General features: G+C 45.6%; 1 protein-coding gene across 4 annotated transcripts in view; it reads right to left on the minus strand.

The window, feature by feature from the left end:
* Positions 1–24,588, minus strand: part of LOC137430407 (membrane metallo-endopeptidase-like 1) — a 159,941-nt gene that overhangs the window by 131,320 nt on the left and 4,033 nt on the right. For all 4 annotated transcript variants that reach the window (XR_010985050.2, XM_078780661.1, XM_068121266.2 and 1 more), the window contains exons 3-4: positions 23,048–23,199; positions 21,924–21,965 (exon numbers count right to left, since the gene is read on the minus strand). Coding sequence is in view for 3 of the 4 variants with exons in the window: in XM_078780661.1 (XP_078636787.1) it covers positions 21,924–21,965; positions 23,048–23,171 (166 nt within the window). In the remaining variant the exon portion in view is untranslated. The remainder of the gene's footprint in view (positions 1–21,923; positions 21,966–23,047; positions 23,200–24,588) is intronic.

The following is a 24,588-nucleotide window of genomic DNA, read 5'->3' on the forward strand; positions in this document are numbered from 1 at the left end:
TTTCTACTTCCCAGTTGTCGAGATAGACACCAAGATATTTGACCCCATCTGTTTTCCACTCTAAATTCTGTGGGAGTGATGGTGGCAGTGTTAAAGAAAGGTTATCTGACCAGCACCATAAGGCTACACTCTTGCTCCAATTTACTTCACCGGAAGAGGCCGCAGAGTAATCTTTAAGGCAACGCTGCACTGCAGCAACACTACTTGGGCATTTAATCAGGACGCAAACATCATCAGCATAAGCTGTGACCACAAATCTTGATCCAAAAACGGCTCCCACATCTTGAGTTATTCGCTGCCTGATGGATGCTAAGAGTGGTTCAAGGGCAATTATATACAGAAGTCAAGAAAGGGGACAACCTTGACGGATACCCCGTCGGAAAGAAAAGGGTGAAAATAAACTGTTGTTTACTTTCATCATGCAGAAGGTGTTAGTGTATAACAGCTTGACATAGGAAATGAAAGTTTTGCCAAAACCCATCCGCTCCAGAACAGAAAACAAATATGTGTGATCAACTCGATCAAAAGCCTTTGTTTGGTCAAGAAACAACAACCCAAAACTGGCACACAAGTACTTATTACAAGAAATAATATCCCTTATCAAAAATATATTATCATAAATTGACCTTCCTGGTACACAGTAGGTCTCGTCAGGGTGCACAATAGAGCTGAACACAGTTCCCAAACGGTTTGCTAAAACCTTCGACAAAATCTTGCAATCCGCGCACAGCAATGAGACAGGCCGCCAGTTCTAGACCAGTTGAGTGTCCGGGCAGCCTTCCGGGCAACCCATCAATCCCAGAGGCTTTACCATCCTTCAAGCTCCGCATAGCAGTTTCAAGTTCAGCATCTGAAACTGACATGTTCAGTGTGCGTTGCTGGTCCTCCTCAAGTCTCGGAAGCCCAGTAGTCAGCTCCTGCAAGGTCTCATTACTTATGCTCTGGGGTGAGTACAAGTTTGTATAAAAACACTTCAAAACAGACTTAATCTCCTGTTGGGAGGTCACTATTGACCCATTATCAGCACGTAGCCTGTGAATCTGTTGTGGTTTTTTCTCCAAACTTATCCTCCAAAAGTTCTCCAAACAATGTTCTCCAAACAACGAGTTCTCCAAACAAAAAAAAGTCCTTATTTGGCATATCCAACGTTAAATAACTCATTCTCATGCGTACCAGGGTGCCCATTGCCCGCTGCCGTACCAATTCAGTCAAGATTGCCTTTTTAGTCCATAACAGCCGGTCACCTGTAGTGTCTTTCCCAGCCGTATTAATGTTTTCCTTCAGGGCTGCAATTTCAGCCTTTAATGATTCAATCAAGAGATTTTGCAATTTAGTGGCATAAAGACTATATTGTTGACAGAACGATTTGACCTGACCCTTTGCGAGGTCCCACCACAGTCGAAGGTTAGCATGCTCAAATTTGGAGGACCGAATTCTTTCCCACACGGCTCAAAAAGCATCTTTGAATTTCATATCATTCAGCAGGTGGGTGTTAAGTGACCAATACGCACTACCACCTGAGGCCAGAGGCAAATTTAAACCAGGTAATGGTCTGTGCAACCAGTTGGGAGTATCTGGGTTGTGGCCATCACATTTAGCATTGGCTTATTCACGTAGAATCTGTCAAGCCTTGCCATTGATATCCTCCCATCATGGCATCTGCACCAAGGAAAGCACCATGAAGTTGGATGTTGCAACCTCCAAACATCTTTCAAATGATGATTCTTGATGATGTTCTCCAAAATCTTCGTAGAAGCCGGATGGGGTTCATGACCGGTCCTGTCTACAGAAGGATTGATAGTGCAATTGAAATCACCAGCAATACAGATGAAAGCAGTTGTATCTATTCCTTTTACAGTCATGCAGAGTGGAAAAGAACACTCTTCTTTCCATGGGCTCACTCGGTGCATATACGTTCACAATGATGATCTTTTGTGTGTTGCAATAGAATTCCACCGCTATCAGATGTCCCTTATAAATTTCCTTAAAGACAATTTTCCGAGCAGGGATTCTATCACTTAAGGCGATGGCAACACCAGCTTTGGGTGTGGGAAAACCACTCAACCACCACTGCCCTCGATAAAGTTTTCCCCATTCAGCAACCAGGGTGTTCGTAGCATGAGTCTCTTGTATCAGGATGATGTCGGCTTTCACCCTCTCCATTGCCTGAATCGTCTGAATTTTTCGTAAGGGGGTACAACCCCCATTGATATTCAGGGATGCGATACATATCTCTTGCAATGCCATTTACAAAGGTAACTCACCCTCCGCCTGCAATTCCTTATTCGCCTTTGTGACCACTTTCCGAAGACGCTGAAATTGGGCCTCCGAGATTTCCATTGGGTCATTTCTTTGCAGGAGGGGTCTTGCAGCCCTGATGAAAGTTTTCACATCGGGAAAATGGTCTTTGATCACAACATAGCGTTGCCTAAACGTCTCGTTTAGGAAACTGATGACGTTTTCCTTTGTTGCTTCCATCTGTTCTTCTCCTTGATTATCATTCACAGACACAAGGCTTTGAGCTTCCTCATCCAGCTCCCTAACCACATCAACGTTGAAACTCCTTTGTTGTGTGTCAGGAGCTGGCACACCTTCTGTGTCATCACCACTGCAGTCTTCTTGTTGCATCACCAGGGGCACATCTGTGCCACCACTGCTGCCTATTATAGGTCTGCTGAGACCATCATCCTTGGTCGTTACAACCGGATGTGAGCAACAACCGTTGTCACTCAGGCCCTGGGACTGCTCGTTGTCACAAGGGACAATGGTGCCATCATCACAACCAATACTGGTGCATTGATTTTCTTCAACAAGAGCAAGGGGTGAAGTCCTACTCTCCTCTGTTTTGTCACCACCCTGCCCAGCTTGCCGAGAATCATCAGGATAGTCTGAGATACTGTTTGTTTGTACGAGTATCACTTTGCTACCTTTGTCTTCCACCTCTGCGCTCAAAAAGGTACGTTTTAGGTTCCTCTTAGCCTCGGTGCCTTTCATCAATACCTCCTCAAAAACCATATTATCTTGAGGTTGCAGCCTCTTGTCCACATCGACTGGGTGCTCCGCTGCTGCACTAACCTCAGCAACACCGCCAGCACTTGCCACACCCTGGTCTTCTGGTGTGGATCTCTGTACCCCACCAGGCTCATTAACGGGGGGCACTGCATCAGTCACAGGGGGGGGGGGGGGGGCGGACCCAGCTGCTGTAGCGTGTCTTCTTGGCGTCTGGACAATACTGCTTAGTGTGTCCGTGTGCTCCACATCCGTAGCAGATCAAGGTCTCGGTCGCCATGAAGATTCTATATTCATGCTCGCCTACTTTAAAGGTGTGGGAGGTGTTCAACTGCTTCGCTGCGTCTTTTAAAACAACAAAACAAAAACGTCTAAACGATTGTACGTGCTTCAACCTGCCGTTTCTCGTACGTAGAGGAACCCTAATGATTCGAGAGACAACAGTGCCAAACTCACCGAGCTTGTGTAGGATTTCCTCATTTCCTAGAAAAGGCGGAACATTGCTCAGAATGACTTTAACTGCCGGCGTGTCCATCGACGACACTGGAACAAACAGATCGTTTCCCAAGGTCAAGCCATTCTGCACAACAATATCGGCCAGACTTATTTGCGAAACAAATACCACAATTTTGTGATTCATACGGGACGCGGCACGAATATTACTCACGTCGATCAAATCCCCAATCGCGAGCAAAATGTCATCCATTTCAACTCCCTCCGGCGGGACAAGGCACAGCCCGTGCTTACGCGACAAACCCTCATCGGTAACACGATCGGCAGGCCTTTGGCTACTCCTATTAGCCATATCGTCAAAGGAGAAACGAAGTGAAAGCAAATAGATTTGTATAATCCTAAAAAAAGAATAGAAAAAATATATATATTAAATAACTAAATACGAAAGCACGGTTTAAACCACGTTAGGAAAAAACGTGGTTTAAACAATCCCTCACCGTGCTGGCTCTCCCTCTCTCTGTCTCGAAAGAGGGGAAAAAGAGGGACAGGTGGTAACGAAGCAGGAAGGGAGGAAAAAGGTCAACAGCCACGACAAAAGTACAAAAGGAAAAAAACAAAGGAGAGGGAAAGGTAAAAAGGGAGGTGGGGAGAGGACGAAAACAACACGAGCCAGGAGCTACAACACACAAACACGAGCACACGCCATCTTGCCACGCCCAACAACAAACGGCCAGCAGGGGGCGAGAGAGAGAGAGAGCGCGAGAGAGAGAGAGCGCGAGAGAGAGAGAGCGCGAGAGAGAGAGCGGGAGAGAGAGAGCTCGAGAGAGAGAGCGCAAGAGAGAGAGCGCGAGAGAGAGAGCGCGGAGAGAGAGTGAGAGAGCGTGGGAGAGAGAGTGAGAGTGTCAGAGAGACAGAGAGAGAGAAGAGAGAGAGTGTGAGAGAGACAGAGAGATAGTGTGTGAGAGAGTGAGAGTGTGAGAGAGACAGAGAGAGAGAGTGTGAGAGAGAGAGAGAGAGAGAGAGAGAGAGAGACAGAGACAGAGTGAGCGTGAGAGAGAGTGAGAGTGTGAGACAGACAGGGAGAGAGAGTGTGAGAGAGACAGAGAGAGTGTGAGTGTGAGAGAGACAGAGAGAGAGTGTGAGTGTGAGAGAAAGAGAGTGAGAGTGTGAGAGAGAGAGTGAGAGTGTGAGAGATACAGAGAGAGAGTGTGAGAGATACAGAGAGACAGAGACAGAGATATATATATATATATATATATACACAGATACAGAGAGAGAGTGAGAGTGTGAGAGAGACAGAAAGAGAGTGAGAGTGTGAGAGAGACAGAGAGAGAGTGAGAGTGTGAGAGAAAGAGAGAGAGTGAGAGTGAGAGTGTGAGAGAGAGAGAGAGTGAGAGTGTGAGAGATACAGAGAGAGAGTGAGAGTGAGAGTGTGAGAGAGACAGAGAGAGAGTGAGAGTGTGAGTGTGAGAGAGAGTGAGAGTGTGAGAGATACAGAGTGAGAGTGTGAGAGAGACAGAGAGAGTGAGAGTGTGAGAGATACAGAGAGAGAGTGAGAGTGTGAGAGATACAGAGAGAGAGTGAGAGTGTGAGAGAGACAGAGAGAGAGTGAGAGTGTGAGAGATACAGAGAGAGTGAGAGTGTGAGAGAGACAGAGAGAGAGTGAGAGTGTGAGTGAGACACAGAGTGAGAGTGTGAGAGAGACAGAGAGAGACAGAGAGAGTGAGAGTGTGAGAGAGACAGAGAGAGACAGAGAGAGAGTGTGAGTGTGAGAGAGACAGTGAGAGTGTGAGAGTGTGAGAGAGAGTGAGAGTGTGAGAGAGACAGAGAGAGAGACAGAGAGAGAGTGAGAGAGACAGAGAGAGACAGAGAGAGAGTGAGAGTGTGAGAGAGACAGAGAGAGTGAGAGTGTGAGAGAGAGTGAGAGTGTGAGAGATACAGAGAGAGTGAGAGTGTGAGAGAGAGTGAGAGTGTGAGAGAGACAGAGAGAGTGAGAGTGTGAGAGAGAGTGAGAGTGTGAGAGATACAGAGAGAGAGTGAGAGTGTGAGAGAGACAGTGAGAGTGTGAGAGTGTGAGAGAGAGTGAGAGTGTGAGAGAGACAGAGAGAGAGACAGAGAGAGAGTGAGAGAGACAGAGAGAGACAGAGAGAGAGTGAGAGTGTGAGAGAGACAGAGAGAGTGAGAGTGTGAGAGAGACAGTGAGAGAGTGTGAGAGAGACAGAGAGAGAGTGAGAGTGTGAGAGAGACAGAGAGAGTGAGAGTGTGAGAGAGACAGAGAGATAGTGAGAGTGTGAGAGAGACAGAGAGAGTGAGAGTGTGAGTGATACAGAGAGAGAGTGAGAGTGTGAGAGAGACAGAGAGAGTGTGAGAGAGACAGAGAGAGTGAGAGTGTGAGAGAGACAGAGAGAGACAGAGAGAGTGAGAGTGTGAGAGAGACAGAGAGAGTGTGAGAGAGACAGAGAGAGTGAGAGTGTGAGAGAGACAGAGAGAGTGAGAGTGTGAGAGAGACAGTGAGAGTGTGAGAGAGACAGAGAGCGTGAGAGTGTGAGAGAGACAGAGAGAGTGAGAGTGTGAGAGAGACAGAGAGAGAGAGTGTGAGAGAGACAGAGAGAGTGAGAGTGTGAGAGAGAGAGTGAGAGTGTGAGAGAGACAGAGAGAGAGTGAGAGTGTGAGAGAGACAGAGAGAGTGAGAGTGTGAGAGATACAGAGAGAGAGAGTGAGAGTGTGAGACAGACAGAGAGAGTGTGAGAGAGACAGAGAGAGTGAGAGTGTGAGAGAGAGAGAGTGAGAGTGTGAGTGAGACACAGAGTGAGAGTGTGAGAGAGACAGAGAGAGACAGAGAGAGTGAGAGTGTGAGAGAGACAGAGAGAGACAGAGAGAGAGTGAGAGTGTGAGAGAGACAGAGAGAGTGAGAGTGTGAGAGAGACAGAGAGAGTGTGAGAGAGACAGAGAGAGTGAGAGTGTGAGAGAGACAGAGAGAGACAGAGAGAGTGAGAGTGTGAGAGAGACAGAGAGAGAGTGAGATTGTGAGAGAGACAGAGAGAGTGAGAGAGACAGAGAGTGAGAGTGTGAGAGAGACAGAGAGAGAGTGTGAGAGAGACAGAGAGAGTGAGAGTGTGAGAGAGACAGAGAGAGTGAGAGTGTGAGAGAGACAGAGAGAGAGTGAGAGTGTGAGAGAGACAGAGAGTGAGAGTGTGAGAGATACAGAGAGTGAGTGAGAGTGTGAGAGAGACAGAGAGAGACAGAGAGAGTGAGAGTGTGAGAGAGACAGAGAGACAGAGAGAGTGTGAGAGAGACAGAGAGAGTGAGAGTGTGAGAGATACAGAGAGAGTGTGAGAGTGTGAGAGAGAGTGAGAGATACAGAGAGAGAGTGTGAGAGATACAGAGAGACGGAGACAGAGAGAGAGAGAGAGAGAGAGAGAGAGAGAGAGAGAGAGAGAGAGAGATACAGATACAGATACAGAGAGAGAGTGAGAGTGTGAGAGATACAGAGAGAGAGTGAGAGTGTGAGAGAGACAGAGAGAGAGTGAGAGTGTGAGAGAGACAGAGAGAGAGTGAGAGTGTGAGAGAGACAGAGAGAGTGAGAGTGTGAGAGATACAGAGAGAGAGTGAGAGTGTGAGAGATACAGAGAGAGAGTGAGAGTGTGAGAGAGACAGAGAGAGAGTGAGAGTGTGAGAGATACAGAGAGAGTGAGAGTGTGAGAGAGACAGAGAGAGTGAGAGTGTGAGTGAGACACAGAGTGAGAGTGTGAGAGTGTGAGAGAGAGAGAGACAGAGAGAGTGAGAGTGTGAGTGAGACACAGAGTGAGAGTGTGAGAGTGTGAGAGAGAGAGAGACAGAGAGAGTGAGTGTGTGAGTGAGACACAGAGTGAGAGTGTGAGAGTGTGAGAGAGAGAGAGACAGAGAGAGTGAGAGTGTGAGTGAGACACAGAGTGAGAGTGTGAGAGTGTGAGAGAGAGAGAGACAGAGAGAGTGAGAGTGTGAGAGAGAGAGAGACAGAGAGAGTGAGGGTGTGAGAGAGACAGAGAGAGTGAGAGTGTGAGTGAGACACAGAGTGAGAGTGTTAGGGTGTGAGAGAGAGAGAGACAGAGAGAGTGAGAGTGTGAGTGAGACACAGAGTGAGAGAGTGAGAGTGTGAGAGAGACAGAGAGAGACAGAGAGAGTGAGAGTGTGAGAGATACAGAGAGAGAGTGAGAGTGTGAGAGAGACAGAGAGAGAGTGAGAGTGTGAGAGAGACAGAGAGAGAGTGAGAGTGTGAGAGAGACAGAGAGAGAGTGAGAGTGTGAGAGAGACTTTTGATAACCATTAATGAACAAGTGTTAACCACCATTAATAAAACAAAAACAACAACAACAAAAAGCATGACAACAGCGCTAAAATAAATAAAGTAAAAGTAGATAAATAAAGAAACATGGAAGCGATTTTAAAAAGCCGGCCATCTTGCGCTAGACGCATAGTGTACCATTATCATTAGCATTATGTATAAACATAATCACGACCATTATCATTATCACGCTGCAGTTTGCAAATAAGCCCCGAACACTTTTGATTGTTTTCCAGCTGAGAAATAAACAGTTTACAGGGAGGTGGCCTACATGTAATCAGCCCCCCCCCCCCCCCCCTAGCAACCCCATTCCCAGAACTCATCTCCAAGGTGAAAAAAATCCCGGCGGTCTCGCACTTGACGCGCTGCGGTGGGGCTAATGAGGGCTATTGTTACTCACTATGACTTTGCCCTTTCACATTTGGACCGAATTATTAAATATTTTCTCCATATTCCCATAATAAAGGTTTGTTGAAAATTTGTTGAGAAAAGCTCAAATAGTAAAAAAGGTTATGTCTTGGACGTGCGCGTGCGTATGCACCCACGCACGCACGCACACACATGTTGTTATTTATACTATAAATTCTGCATAAGTTAAATAGCCCAGCTGGTACCATCTATATTTTAAAGTAACCGGATTTCTCCGTCCATCCATACGTCCCTTTGTAGGTCACGCCCTTTTCGCTGGGATGTCAATACGGCATTACGTTAAGCGCTGGGCTAGGCCTCCACGGACGCGCACGTACGTCATCCTGGCATCCAGAATTCAACAACACAACCCATATCTATATAATAATAGCGTAAGGACTCGACTTTGTTATCCCTTTTACGCCGCACCCAGTGACCCGATGCCCACGGCACTAATGGATTTACGATCTACGAACCGCGCTCTTTGTTTATCACGTACAGCCATACTCGAAAAATCTGAATTAGCCGACGTTGGGGCCCAAAAGCATCCGATTAACGGCTGATACCACGCCATCTTACGACGCCATCGTATTGGCGTCTGCTGGGCGAAGGCGAAGCAAGCCGTCCGCTGATTGGACAGGCGAAGGCGAAAGCAAGCCGTCCACCGAGTGGACAATCCAGAGCATGCATTTGTGCCGGTGTCGGCGATCGTTGTTCATATACGCACTCTTCATTCTCATCTTTCTTCCTAACTCTTACTCGGACAAGGAAATCCCCTATGCCATCCATAATGGTACACTCTATCCATACACCACATCCTCCCTTCCATGGATGTTCCACGGGTTTCGGCTAGTATCTGACTATCCGTAGGAGATGGGCCTAATGTCAGACGCTAGGTGTCGGAATAATGGATTTAGTAAGATGGCGGTGTAGTAAGACGGCGTTACGTCTAGTGCTAGGCCAGGCCTTTATGGTGGTGTATTATTCATGACTTAATGAAAATTGCATTTTGCAACTTGAAAAAACAACGCCGTAACGTCGTAATGTCATGAAACAAAAAACAACGTCGTAACGTCTAATCCCTGGAACCAAAATAAATTCATAATACTGTTTTTTTGGCGAGTAAGTGTGTGTGTTACTAAAACGAACGCTGAGTTGTTAACAGTAAACAAAATGTTTCTGGAATAAAAAATTATGTAAATGTTGACTGGCAATGAACTGTATCACTGTACTGTAACATGGATAAGTTAGGTTGTTCAACAACCATAAGTGAAATGATGGATTCAATGCCAGGGCAGTTTCTAAATATGGAAGGAAACTGACATTGATGCACCAATGAAGATAGCAATAAGTGTACCAGTCCTTACAAGAACTGTACTACCGAAAACAAGATTGATAGTCTAACAACGGTGTAGCCGGGCTTGGATCTGCTGAGTAGAGGATCTGCTGTCCCCCGTCATGTGACCAGATCCTCTGCTCTGATTGGTGGACGCTTGTGAGGGACATACATGCATACACCGGACGGACAGACAAATGCTGTTCCAGAGCTCCTGAAAACTCTGCACCAGGACTCCTGCACAGCTTGCCTCCGGGTTTGAGAGTGACCTATCGGCATCATTGTTTGTTCTGTAATCCCTGTAATGTATTCTTGTCGAGTGCATAAAAGGGCCCTAGAATAAGAACCATGAAGAAATCTGCGAGTTTGGTTTGTTTGAGGGCTGCAAGGGTTATAACCTGGTTTATTACCTACGACGCCACTGAAGGTGCACGGAGGTTATGTTTTCACCCCTCGCTGTCTGTCTGACTGTGAGCAGGATATGTCAAAACGTTGTGGACGGATTATGACAAAACTAGGTGGACGAGTTGGTTAGGTCACAAGAACAAGCCGATTCGATTTTGGTTAAGGTCCAGATCCAGATCCGGCCTATCAGTGGGATACAAAACATAAACTGTTCAATGTGGCGGAGGTATGCGCTCCACCGAGTGCTGTTCTACTTTACTGATTCATTTATATTTGTTTATTGCATACTTCTTGTTATTGCTTCACGTAATCCTTCTCCCATGCCATTTAGTTGTTATATAAATGTACTTGTTCTCAGTGTTAGACTCTGCTTGTTGTGCTGATCTCATTTGCTGATTTTGATATCGTTAGACGAGCTGGCTCAATCCGGCTCAGAGTACTCGTGATCTACGGTTGCTCGGCCAGATTACGAAGGTCGCAAGTGCCTATTGGCGCATCACTCAGTTGGCTACATTGTCACGAGTATTGTGACTTGACAAATAGGTCCGGTAATTTGCTCGGGACTGTAGACTTAGTTTTGACGTGACCCACGGGACTCAAATTCTGTTCGCTTACCAGTCCCACGGCTGTTACAATAAAACTCGAAGGATTGCTGTAAATGATGTTAATTTCACAACATCCTGTGTCCAACTTCATTTGAATTGTAAAACTCAAAACATAGTTCCCTCACCAAAAGTAAAAACACAACAACGCACAACATGCATTTTAAGGCCAATTTCCCTGCTAGAGCGGGGGTTAGCCTTGCGGTCCCCATGACAATCTTCTCCATTTTGCCCTATTTTCTGCATCCCTCCTTGTTAACCCCCTTGCCCGCATTTCTTCTTCCACCATCTTTAGCCACGTCTTTCTCGGTCTTCCCCGTCCTCTACTTCCTTCTACATTAATTTCCATCACTCTTCTCAACCAGTCACTTTCATCCTTCCTCAACACATGACCAAACCATCTCAACCTGTGCCTCTTCACAGCATCAATCACAGGCTCTATTCCCATCATCTTTCGCAATTCATCATTTGTCTTCCTCTCTCTCAACGATACTCCACACATCCACCGAACAATTCGCATTTCCACCCTTTCCAGCTTTCGTTGCTGCTCTACGTTCATTACCCATGTCTCGCTCCCATAAATCATAACACTTCTCACACATGCAGCATACACCTTTCCCTTCAGCTTCAACGACACTCCCCTCATCAGCATGCCACTCAGTTCCCAAAACCTCTTCCATGCACATCTCACTCCAGCAACCATTGCCGAGTCTGATCCACCTTCTCCATTCAGCATGTCTCCGAGGTAGAAAAATGTTTTCACACCTTCCAGCTTCACGCCATCTCCAAGATCCAACTCAACATTTCCTCCATCTGCAGCTCCTTCTGTGCACACCTTACATTTGAATGTAGCTGCCACACTGGTTAATGACCCTCTCAGACCACTGCATATTTGATGAACCCACTCAGCGCACATTGTACATTGAATGGAGTTCACTCCGACACCCTTCCTGCACACAGCACATGGCCACTTCCCAGTTCTTTCCACCTCACCACATGCTTTACCACATGCCATCACCTTCGTCTTTCCGATATTCACCTTCAGACCTTTTGTCTCCATACATTCCTTCCACTTGTACATCTTTTCCTTCAGTCCATCCATACTTTCCACAATCAACACCAGATCATCTGCATACAACAACTCCCACGGTAAACCCTCCTTTACGTTCTGAGCCAGCACCTCCATCACAGCTACAAATAGTAGTGGTCTTAGTACAGACCCCTGATGCACTCCTACCTTCACCTCAAACTTACCACTGTTCCCGTCCTTCGTCCTTACAGCTGTGCGCGCTCTTTTGTACATTGCCATCACTACTCTGATCAACCATTCCTCAACTCCTAACTTCCTCAATGCCCATGTCAATACTTCGCGTGGAACCCTATCGAATGCTTTCTCCAGATCAACAAACCCAAGAAACAACTTCTTCCTCTTCTCCATGTACTTCTCCTGCAACTGGCTCACAATAAAGAGCGCGTCTGTCGTTCCTCTTCCTGGCATAAATCCAAACTGCATTTCGTCGATCTTCACCTTCTTCCTTATTCTCGTCTCCAACACCCTTTCCAATACCTTCTTTCCATGCTCCAATAACTTTATCGCTCGGTACGAGCCACACTCCAGAGGGTCACCTTTCCCCTTGTATAGAGGGACGAGGGTACGCAGTTCCCAATCCACTGGAATGCGGCCTTCTTTCACCACCAGATTACAGATCTCTGTCATCCTCTTCACACCCCAATTTCCCGCTGCCTTCAACATATCTCCCACAACTCCCGTTGACCCTCCCACTTCTACTCTTCATTGCTTTTATCGCTTCCTCAACTTCCTTCTCAGTTATCTTCTCTGCTGGTCCTAAAACTGGGTTACTCTCTATGTTGCCATCCCATTCATTCTCTGTATTCAACAGCATTTCCATATATCTTTTCCATCTTCCTTTAATTCCAGCTGGGTCCACAATGATTTCTCCCACTTCATTCTTCATGCAACTCACCCCCATCACATCACACCTCTCTTTCGCTATCTGCTTTGCAATCCTGAATACCGCTCTCTGACCCTCTTCCGAATCCAAGCGTTCTCCGAACATTTTCCGACATGCCTTCTGTGCCTTTGCTACCTCTTTCTTTGCAGCCTTCTTGGCTGCCTTATAACTTTCATGCTCTGCTTTTTCTGCTCCCGTACCCTTCGCCTTCTGCCACTCCTTGAACTTCTTCCTCTTCTCGTCAATCCTCTTTCCAACTTCATCATCCCACCACCATGTTTCCGAGTGCCTCGGTGGTCCCTTTGTCCATCCAGATACCTCACCAACGGCTCCCAACAGACTATCGTTCATTGACATCCAACCACTTTCAAGCTCAACCACATCATCCTCGACCCTACTCAGCCTCTCTTTTAATGCCTCCCTTACTGTCACCTCTTTCAACCTCCACACCTTCATTCTCGGTTGGTACTTCACCCGCCGAGCTCTCCTCTCTTCATCTTCTCTTCATCGCTCCGACCAATCTGCGGAGCATATCCCGAGATGACCTTCACCAAGAGCTTTCCAATCATCATTTTCACCATCATCAACCTATCACTCACTCTAGTCACACTCACCACACTGTCTACAAACTCCTCAGAAAACAGGACACCAACACCATTCATGCCCTCTGAGCACCCTTGCCACACAACCTTGTATTTCTGTCCATGCCTACCCTTCACCATTCTCACACCACTTCCCTTCCATCTCGTCTCTTGCACACAACATATGTCCACTCTTCTTCTGATCAATACTTCCACCACTTCTCCTGATCTCCCTGTCATTGTCCCTACATTCCATGTCCCAAACCTCAGAAACCGATCTCCACTTCGGGCTGTACCCTGCCCATATGTAGTTGTGATTGTCATGGTTCTCTTTTTTTTGAGGCAATGTTTTTATGGCCAGATGCCCTTCCTGACGCCAACCCTCTTCGTCGCCTCTTACGACACGCAGGGATACGGTGTACCTATTCTAAACCAGGGTACACACCGGGACACGTAAATCTTGGAACGAGAAAACAATTAAATTCTGCACAAATCTTAAGTCACTTAATCTTGAACCAAAAGTAAGAACCTTAACCTGTAAACAATTGACAGGTTTCCTGACCGCGTTGATCATCAGCTGGGCACCGTTCTTCCTTGAGGTTTCGATCCTTTCATCCCAGAACCTCTCCAAACAGCGGATCCACAACCTCAGTCATGGATCCACATCAGTAGATTACCTACATCAGTAGATTACCGATATCAGTAGATTACCTACATCAGCATATCCACAACCTCGGTCATGGATCCACATCAGTAGATTACCTACATCAGTAGATTACCGACATCAGTAGATTACCTACATCAGTAGTGTACCTACATCAGTAGATCCACAACCTCGGTCATGGATCCACATTCCATCATATAATAATATATTAAATCATGCACATCTTACCTGAAATATAACATGTCCACCAACCAGCATGTACACCCACCTGCCTCTGAAGCAAACTGTTATTTCAGTATTCAAACGGTTATTTATAACGGATTTTTCTACATGCTGCACTGTGTCTCCCAGCAACCAATGAAAACACACACACACACACACACACACACACACACACACACACACACCCACACACACACACACAGACAGGAAGAGACACAGAGAGACACAGAGACAGACTGAGACCTTGACATAAATAACATATAAAAGACATAGACAGACGAACTCAGGAGCTATAACAAACACAGCACAATAGTATTCCAGGTATTATTCGAGATTGGAAGTAAAAGGTTTTTCTCAATATTCTTTACAACTCGTGCAATGTTGGAGAGAGCATCCTTTTAAGAGCAGCAGCTTTCAATGATTTCTTCTTTTCCATTGGGAAGTTCTTCCAAGTCGATTCATTTCATGTGCAGACTTTCAAGCTGCTCTCAGGTAATCATATTCAGCTGTTCCAAAATAACTTCCAGATTTAAAAACTATTTACCGTATACAGTTTATGCACGCACGCACGTACATTGTTCGCAAGGTTTTAGGGGTGCGATTCTCATAATATAGTCCAAGAGACGCCATCTTTAGTAATTCTAATAAAGTAGATAAATGGGAAGGAAATAGATAAATGTTTTTATTTATTTATTTATAAACACACCTCATTATATGTTTTGATGTGCAGTATCTTTGACGATTGCGAGTGTCTCATTTGTATAACATTTTTGATTGCTAGACATACATTCCCCCGCAATGGAAAGTGAATATTTTATGTTACGTAAACTAAAAGAAAAGTAACGTTTTACGATATTATAAGAATTGTACACCAGCCATGAGAATAATAAAGTGGAAAATGGGGCAGGGTTGGGTAGTTAGGGTGAATGGTTCCTCCGAGGGTGATTCGTCATCATGCTCAGATCTATTCAAAATGATTTAACCACAACATAGACTATACCAGAAGGGGCTAAGGGGGCGAAGGAGGGAGGGAGGGTGTGAGCTTAGGGGAGAACGGGTGAGCTTTTCCGGCGGAGATTTCAGAACGTGTTGGACATTGAAAAGTTATGGAGGTATTTGGTCTCATGGAGGTTATATTTTGTTAGCGGGCCGGTGTCAGTAATGCCAGACCCCACATCCCAAAATATACTTTATAGGGGCCTTTGTTGGCCTCAAAATGGACGTCAAGGCCAACGACATGGGCAAGCTTAAAACCTTGCCCAGATTATGAAATGTCAACACCCAAAATCTCCACCCATTACATCAGTAGATCCATGTCCTTGTTCTTGGACATTACATGTCCATTGTTCTTAGTCTAAGAGCTAGAGGGGCCCACCTAGCACCTCCCCCCCCCCCCCCCCACCAATCAACGAAACTATATTTTTTTGAAACTTTGAAATGTACTGTTTGAGAAATTATATGTTAACATGCGATAAATTGGGACTCAGTATGGATTTTGAAAGACTGAAAGTTGCTATTTCCTCTGTTATGATGGTATATTGGTTATACTGTTATGTATATATTGTTATATTGTTATAATAATAATAATAATTCATTTATTTTGTATAGCGCTTTTCATGAAGCCCAAAGGCGCTTTGACAGAGTGCAAAACATAATGCATAACAAAACATGAAAACAACAATTGCAAAAAGACAAGAATCAATAGGGAAATATTTAAAGCAAAAGGAGGGAGAAGGAGAAGTGATAGTCAGGGGTTAAATGCTGTGGGTTGAATGTTGAATGCAGTGCTGAACAGGTGGGTCTTGAGTGATGTTTTGAATGTGGTGAGTGAGGAGGAGTCTCTGATGGTGTGAGGTAGTGAGTTCCAGAGGGTGGGAGCAGCGATGGAGAAGGCCCTGTCCCCCCAGGATCTGAATTTGGTCCGGATGGGGGGGGGGGGGGTCAGCAGGTTGGTACCAGCAGAGCGGAGGTTACGGGTGGGAGTGTGTCTGGAGAGGAGGTCAGCCAGGTAGGATGGGGCCAGGTTATGGAGGGCTTTGTAGGTCAAGAGGAGGATTTTGTACTGGATTCTCTGGGAGATGGGGAGCCAGTGAAGCTTGTAAAGGACGGGGGTGATGTGGTCACGGGTCCGGGAATGGGTGAGTAGACGGGCAGCGGAGTTCTGAATGTATTGGAGTTTATTGGTGATTGTTGAGGGTGAACCACCAGACGGAAGCCTCTCCTCAGTGAAAGACACATGAAAGCCCGCTTGGAGTTTGCAAAAAAGCACCGAAGGGACTCTCAGACTGTGAGAAACAAGATTCTGTGGTCTGATGAAACCAAGATTGACCTGTTTGGCTTCCATCTCGCCACTCTGCCATAAAGCCCAGATCGGTGGAGTGTTGAGGTGATGGTTGTCCTTCTGGAAGTTTCTCGCATCTCCACACAGGATCTCTGGAGCTCAGCCAGAGTGACCATCGGGTTCTTGGTCACCTCTCTTACCAAGGCCCTTCTCCCCCGATTGCTCAGTTTGGCCGGGCGGCCAGCTCTAGGAAGAGTCCTGGTTGTTCCAAACTTCTTCCATTTAAGAATTATGGAGGCCACTGTGCCCTTGGGAACCTTCAATGCAGCAGAATTTTTTTTGTAGGCTTCCCCAGATCTGTGCCTCGACACAATCCTGTCTCTGAGCTGACAGAGACAGGATTAACTTCACTGACAAGCCATCTTGGAATGCCCAACTTCACTGACAAGCCATCTTCGTACACCCAACTTTACTGACAAGCCATCTTCGTACACCCAACTTTACTGACAAGCCATATTAGTATACCCAACTTTACTGACAAGCCATATTAGTATACCCAACTTTACTGACAAGCCATATTAGTATACCCAAATTCACTGACAAGCCATATTGGTATACCCAACTTCACTGACAAGCCATATTGGTATACCCAACTTCACTGACAAACCATCTTCGTACACCCAACTTCACTGACAAGCCATATTGGTATACCCAACTTCACTGACAAACCATCTTCGTACACCCAACTTCACTGACGAGCCATATTGGTATACCCAACTTCACTGACAAGCCATATTGGTATACCCAACTTCACTGACAAACCATCTTCGTACACCCAACTTCACTGACAAACCAACTTGGCAAACCTTACTCCACTTGATTTTGTTGGTTACTTCGTTAATGTTTTTGTTATTGGAGGTTATGGTTTCACACTGTTCATCTGTCTGTTTGTTTGGCTGTGATCAAGATATCTGAAAAGGTTGTGGATGGATTCAGATAAAACATGGTGGACATGTTGGGCGTATGACAAGAATGAATCGATTCGATTTTCGTGAAGATTCGAATCCACATCTGGATCAGAGAATTATTTATTTTTAAGTGATTCTTCTCCATTGAGTGATGTGGCCGAAAACGATATGTAGCACGATATCACAAAAAGTTGTGGATGAATTATGACAAAACTTAATGGATGAGTTGGGTAAGTGACAAGAACAAGCCGATTTGATTTGGTTCAGGTCCGAATCCAGATCCGGCCTAACAGTGGGATACAAAATATAAACTGCTCAGTCTGGCGTAGGTATGCACTCTGCCAAGTACCCTTCTAGTTTTTAAATACATTATCTAAGGCTCGTCGTGGAGCTGAACATGCATGCACACACGCACACACACACACGCACGCACGCTACACGCACGCACACACGCACATACACACACACGCACACACGCACGCACGCACACACACACACACACACACGCACGTGCACACACACACGCACACACGCACGCGCACGCACGCACGCACACGCACGCGCGCGCACGCACGCACACGCACGCACGCGCGCACACGCACACGCACGCACGTGCACACACACACACACACGCACACGCACGCACACACACACACGCACGCGCGTGCATGCACACGCACGCACATGCACGCATACACACGCACGCACGTGCACACACACACACACACACGCACGTGCACGCACGCACACGCATGCACACACACGCACGCACGTGCACACACACACGCGCGCGCATGCACACACGCGCATGCACGCACGCACACGCACGCACACGTACGCACGCACGCACACGCATGCACGCACACGCACACACACACACACCACAAGACTGCTAGACGAGACAAACACCGCTAATGAGCTTGTGAAAAGTGTCGTCACTTCCTGGGGCACTCTGGGTACCAGAGACTCCAAAACAATGACACCGCTTTTGTCACCGCACTTGGCAGGGCATTTCCTAAGGAGGAATTTCCTCCTCCCCTTGGATGCCAACCTATGGGATTTGTCCGTGCCTTATCCGTTCAAATGCTGACCGTCAAGCAAGGAAGCAGCACGTACCGTTTTTAAATCTTCGGTAAGATTCAGCCGGGGTTCGAACCAGCGGCCTCCGAGACTCAGAGCGGACACTCCAACCATTACTCCTCTGAGATCTTTAAACCCATTGCACAAAATAATGTTATCATATTATATTTTGTTTAGACATTTATATTCTTTAAAACAAATTGAAAGAATTGATGTCTTTTATAATACTCCATTTAAATATACTTACGGATCGCCTCGATGTTTGTGTTTACCCTTTACAAACAATGCATATTATTTTATTAGCTCTGCCACCAAAGGTGGACGTGCAGGACAGGTTATGTTTTCACCCCGATGTGTCTGTATGTTTTTCTGTCGGTCCTTCAGCGGGGTATCTCAAAAAGTTATGAACGGATTCAGATGAAACTTGGTGGACAGGTTGGGTATGTCACATGGACAAATTGATTACATAGATTTTGGTCAAGGTCCGGACCTGGAAACACCAGTTTTATTTAATTTTTAAGTGATTCTTCACCATTGGGAGATATTAGTCCAGGCAATCTAGCCCATTTTTTCACTCAACTTGGAACAAATTGCAACAGAATTTTTTTTGCGACAATGCATTTCTACAAGGTCCCCAGAACAACATACTAAAAGTCCCAAGCAATCCCAACATGGGAAATATGTCTAATTTGCATAATCCAATATGGCCACCAATCTGCAATTATAGAAGTTAGTAATAGCAATGAAATAATAATTATAACACTCTAATTATGTACTTTTGTATTTTCAGGATGGTGATGTAATACCTTGAATAATGGAAAGGTGTTGCCTTTGTTCTGAGTCAAGCTCTGGGTACAATATATGGAAATGGTAGACATTCTACAGAGGTTTCTCAAGGCTGAACGCACAGGCAATTGGAAAATGCATCTCCAATCAGTACGTGAAATGTTACCATACTTTGCAGCATCTGGACACACACTATATGCAAAGTCTGCATATATCTATCTTCAAATGATGTTAAATCTGCCAGAGACACACCCAGAAGTCAACCAGAAATTTGAGCAGGGATACCATGTGGTGAGACGCAGCGACAGATATTGGTCAGGATTGTCGACCGATCTCATTATTGAACAAGTGCTCATGAGAAGTGTTAAGACAAGTGGGGACTTACAAGAGGAAAGGGGATGACAGAAACCCAGCGCTTGGTGCGGGTCCTATCTATGCCAGTGTGTGCAAACATCAATGATGCAATGCAAAAGCTCAGTGGTGTGTCATATGAAACCAGTGACCAACACAAGGACATATCATCAACAAGACAAGCTAGACATGTCAGCGACACCCTTGCCCGTATCAGTTATCTTGAAAAGAGAAACCCATTTGTTAATAACAGTACACTGCTCAACATTGCAAATGGCATGACTGCTCAGGAAGGAGTCAATGTTGAAAGATCAAGAGAGGTTGGTGAACGGATTCTAGCGTCAATGGTTGGGAAATCTGTCGATGAGTTTGTCTTCCGAAAAGCTGATCAAGCAAAGACACTCGGTACAAGATCAACTGTCAAAATCAAAGGCGAATCTCTGAAGGTGGATTCACAGCTGATATTCCAGAGGCTGATAACTGTCGCTGAACGCTGTGAAGATGTTCCATCACTGTTCAAGTATGAACTCTGTAGTCACCCTCCTGCATTGTTCGAATCTTCCTCCCTTCCACTGCAGGCCAATAAGGCAACTCTTGCTGATTCTATCTGGAAAGTCATCCCAGAGAAACAACGAGAACCTACTGAAAATGTCCAGTAGGCCTACATCCTTGATGGTGGTGCTCTACTTCACAGACTACCCTGGCCAAGAGGTTCTACCTTTGATTATGTGTGTGATCTATACACCAACTATGTTGCACAGAAATATGCTACTGTTGTCTTTGATGGCTACGATGATGACCCATCAACGAAAGATGCCACACACATGAGAAGAACAGGAGCCTGTACTGGTGTGACAGTTCACTCCGCGGGTGAAATGGTGATTCAATCCAGAAAAGAGGATTTCTTGAACAATGCGAGGAACAAACAGCGCTTCATTTCTTATCTGAGTGACAAACTGGAGACAGCTGGGTGCAACACATTTCATGCGAAGCAAGATGCTGATTTGTTAATTGTTCAAACAGCTGTCGCCTCTGCACGAACAACAGACACTGTCCTGGTGGGAGATGACACTGACTTACTCATCCTTCTTATTCACCATGCTGAAATGGAGGCACATGACTTGTTCCTGATACCAGAACCAAAGTAAACTTCAAGAAAGAACAGGATTTGGAACATGAAGCAATCAAAGAATTTGCTTGGCAGTGATGTATGTGACTGTATGCTGTTCGTCCATGCTATTCTTGGTTGCGATACAACTTCTCGCCTGTTTGGTTTGGCAAAGGGTCTAGCACTGAAAAAAGTCATGAACGATGCCTTCTTCTATCAACAAGCTAAAGTTTTCAGTCAAACACATCAAATGGAGGAGAAGGTTATCGCCAAGTCAGGAGAACATGCACTAGTGTCGTTGTATGGAGGATCTGAGGAGGAAGGATTGGACACCTTGCGCGGTACAAGCGGTTTTGTGAGAAGGTCACCAAGAATGTTTCACATGTGGAGCCACAGACCCTGCCACCCACCTCTGGAGCTGCAAGATACCACAGCCTTCGTGTGTACCACCAAATACAGCAGTGGAAAGGGATCGATCTAAATCCACTGGAGTGGGGATGGCACGTAGCAGCTGGACATTGCCTACCAATACTGACAGATCAGGCCGCAGCACCATCAGCACTCCTGGACGTCATCTGCTGCAACTGTAAAAAGGACTGCAATACACGAAGATGTACTTGTAGAAAATATGGTCTCACATGCAGTGCTGTGTGCGGGGAATGTCATGGTACAAGTTGTACCAATGCAGAACTGCCAGATTTCACAGAGGAGGATGACAAAACTGTTTAATCGTTTGATTTGGATGTTCCAGCATTTTGTACACCTACAGCAATGACTACAGCGCTTTTCACGAGCTGAACATCTTTATATAAGCATAGTATGGTGATTTTGTCATGAAACTCGTGTATCTGTCACCAATAGACAGAGCATCATTCGTTATATGAGAGAAATATTGCAGATTAGCGGCCATATTGGATTATGCAAATTAGACATATTTCCCATGTTGGGATTGCTTGGGACTTTTATTATGTTGTTCTGGGGACCTTGGAGAAATGCATTGTGGTGAAATAATTTCTGTTGCAATTTGTTCCAAGTGAAACCTTATTTTGCCTGGACTATATATGGCCAAAAACTAAATAGAGCACAATATCTCAAAACGTTGTGGACAGATTTGGACGAAACTTGGTGGAGAGGTTGGGTGTGTGACAAGGAAGAATGGATTCAATTTTGGTGAAGATCCGGATCTGGATCCGACCTACAAGTAGGATACAAAACGTAAACTGTTGATCTTGGCAGAGGTATGCGCTCTACCGAGTTCCATTGTAGTTGTGTATGCATTAGTCAGGTGACCATCATCCTACCACCAACAACATTTATCATTCCAAATTAAAGATTCCAGCAATGCTGTTTCAAATTGAACAACAATACATACCTGCCCTTGTGCACTCAGAACTACTGCAATTCTCCGGTGCTTCTGAAAGAGATTTAAAGAAATGGAGAAGTGAACAAGCGTCCCTTGGGTTTCAGTTACAGCACAGCTTATTTAGTCAGTGTTGATCCCAGGAGAGGATGGCCTAGAGGTCCAAATTCCAGCCCTGACTACTGCTTTTAAGGTAATGGCAAACCACCTAGTGCAACCCTTGCCAAGGAACTGCTTCGGCAGCATCGGCGCGCTGCAACGGAGAATGGTACATTAAGATCAGAATCCCAGGAGAATAAAGTGAAACTCAACAAGGCAAGGACACTTCACACAGAAAGGATGAGGGACATCAGCCTCGCTCCACCCCGTGGAATGTCCTCGGAAACCCCAGAGAGCGGTGTTGCGTGTTGTTTTAAAGACAGAGAAAGCCGGAACCATGGGTCAAGTTCAAAAAATATTTTGCTTCCAGGAAGAACTTGTTGTCTTGGGCATGTTGCAAGCCTATGTATTTCCTTTGAAGAGAAACCCGACGATTGACATTGATAACACCACCAACTCTGTCCCACATGAGTGTGATTTATTTGCCGTTTCTTCTTGTTATGTTCCTTGGGGTCGTTGTGGTTACTGTCATCATTGGCACATAATGTTGAGTTGTAATGTTTTCATCGGGATATCGCACTCTGTAGACGTAGAATTCCCCTTTCATGCATCTTCTTATGTATATCCCCTTGTATTTGTTGAAACCTTTTTTTCTACTTCTTTGGGAATCAAGTCCTATTGAACTTATCCTCAATAAATGGAAATATTTCACGAGAATCGTCCCTTTAAATAGTTTAGGTGACGACGTCACCATCATAGTTGCTCCCATCAAATAACAGACCAAATACAGTATTGGAGCCATCAGGAGGATCCCAAATAGGTAAAGATGGAGTCATCGTCAGGAGGAACCTGGATGGGATTAGGGTTTCGACTCCGATACCCCCAAACCCATCGAGGCGCAGCCAAGTGAGCCTTACAAAAACAATTCCCAAGAGTTCACCTCTTCCTAGACACATGAAAAAAAAAGGTGTAGAAAAAAAAGCCTTTGAAGACGAGAGTTACCAAAAAGATGTCTGAAATGGTTAGTTGATACTCACTGGAGCTTGAAGCATACAAAGAAATGAAGATAATGAGCAGCATGGTCGTGATGGCCAGAAGAACCATCAAACCCAACTCGAGAGAACTGTGGCCCTTGGAGCGATGCTGCACTCCATTCACCATGGCTCGTGTGTTTGTGAAATGGGGAATCCTTGTGGCAGGAAATGGAAAAAAGGAAGAAGAAAACAGGATCGGTTAGATGCTCAAACTAGAAAATAAGATTCTACGCCAATGGGTCCATGGATATGCCTCTGCCTACGCCAGATGTCCACCCACTGTTATGTTTGATCTCAATTAAAGGTGACATGAGAGAGGGAGAGTGTGGGAGAGACAAAAGAGAAGAAAAACACATCAGATGCTTATAACTCGAACTGCGATCTGAAAAATGATTTTCAAACAGTTGTTTCTAAAAAGAGAGGAATGAGAGTCGTTCCTTGCCAGCATCATTGGCTTCTCCCAACCCATGTGCTCCACAAACACATTCCTATTGGTCATCTTCATCCAATTGGATCTAACAAGGGCGTCAAAGCCACCGAATATGACATCCGACTCTCTTGCTGGTGTCATGTCCACAGCCTGCTGAAAGTCCTCAAATCATGTATTTTTCTCTTCCATGCTTGAAACAGAAGGTGGTGCTGGCAGGACATCACATGGAGGAGATTATAGCTCATCCTACCACCAACAAGTGTAACACTAATCAGTCTTGAACTCTCTTGCTGGTGTCATGTCCACAGCCTGCTGAAAGTCCTCAAATCATGTATTTTTCTCTTCCATGCATGCTTGAAACAGAAGGTGGTGCTGGCAGGACATCACATGGAGGAGATTATAGCTCATCCTACCACCAACAAGTGTAACACTAATCAGTCTTGAACTCTCTTGCTGGTGTCATGTCCACAGCCTGCTGAAAGTCCTCAAATCATGTATTTTTCTCTTCCATGCTTGAAACAGAAGGTGGTGCTGGCAGGACATCACATGGAGGAGATTATAGCTCATCCTACCACCAACAAGTGTAACACTAATCAGTCTTGAACTACAGGCCTTCCAATGTTCTCGTCCTGATTTCCATGCTGCTATAGCTTGGTCATTGAGTACAGTAAGAGACTTGACCAGACAAACAACCACTACACATGGGGGCGAGATGTGACTTCACTTTCCAGTGAACTTTTATGACGTTGCTGTTCTCTCCACACTCAGCAGGAGCAATTTCCTCCCGCACGTGGATGCCAAGCCCTCTCCCTCCCACAGATCTCCCGATGTCCCTGCTCTCAAATGTTGTACTTGTGTGCTTCCTTCTCTCTCCCCATCTTGTCTCCCGCTCCCTTTGTCTTGTGTTTTATGTGTCAGTTTGTCTTTTTGTGATTAATGTTAGTTCTTACATGATCCTCGATCTTGTATACCAAAAAAAAAAATGAAACCTAAGGGTTAAGTCCGTGCTGGATCCTCTAAATGCTGAGTGTGAAGCAAGAAAGCGGGACATTAAAAGTCTTTGGCATGATTCGAACAGGGTTGAAATTGAACCACGATCCTTCCAGACTCGGAG

Source organism: Myxine glutinosa, chromosome 6, assembly GCF_964187855.1.
Source record: "Myxine glutinosa chromosome 6, kmMyxGlut1.1, whole genome shotgun sequence".
NCBI classification, from domain to species: domain Eukaryota; kingdom Metazoa; phylum Chordata; class Myxini; order Myxiniformes; family Myxinidae; genus Myxine; species Myxine glutinosa.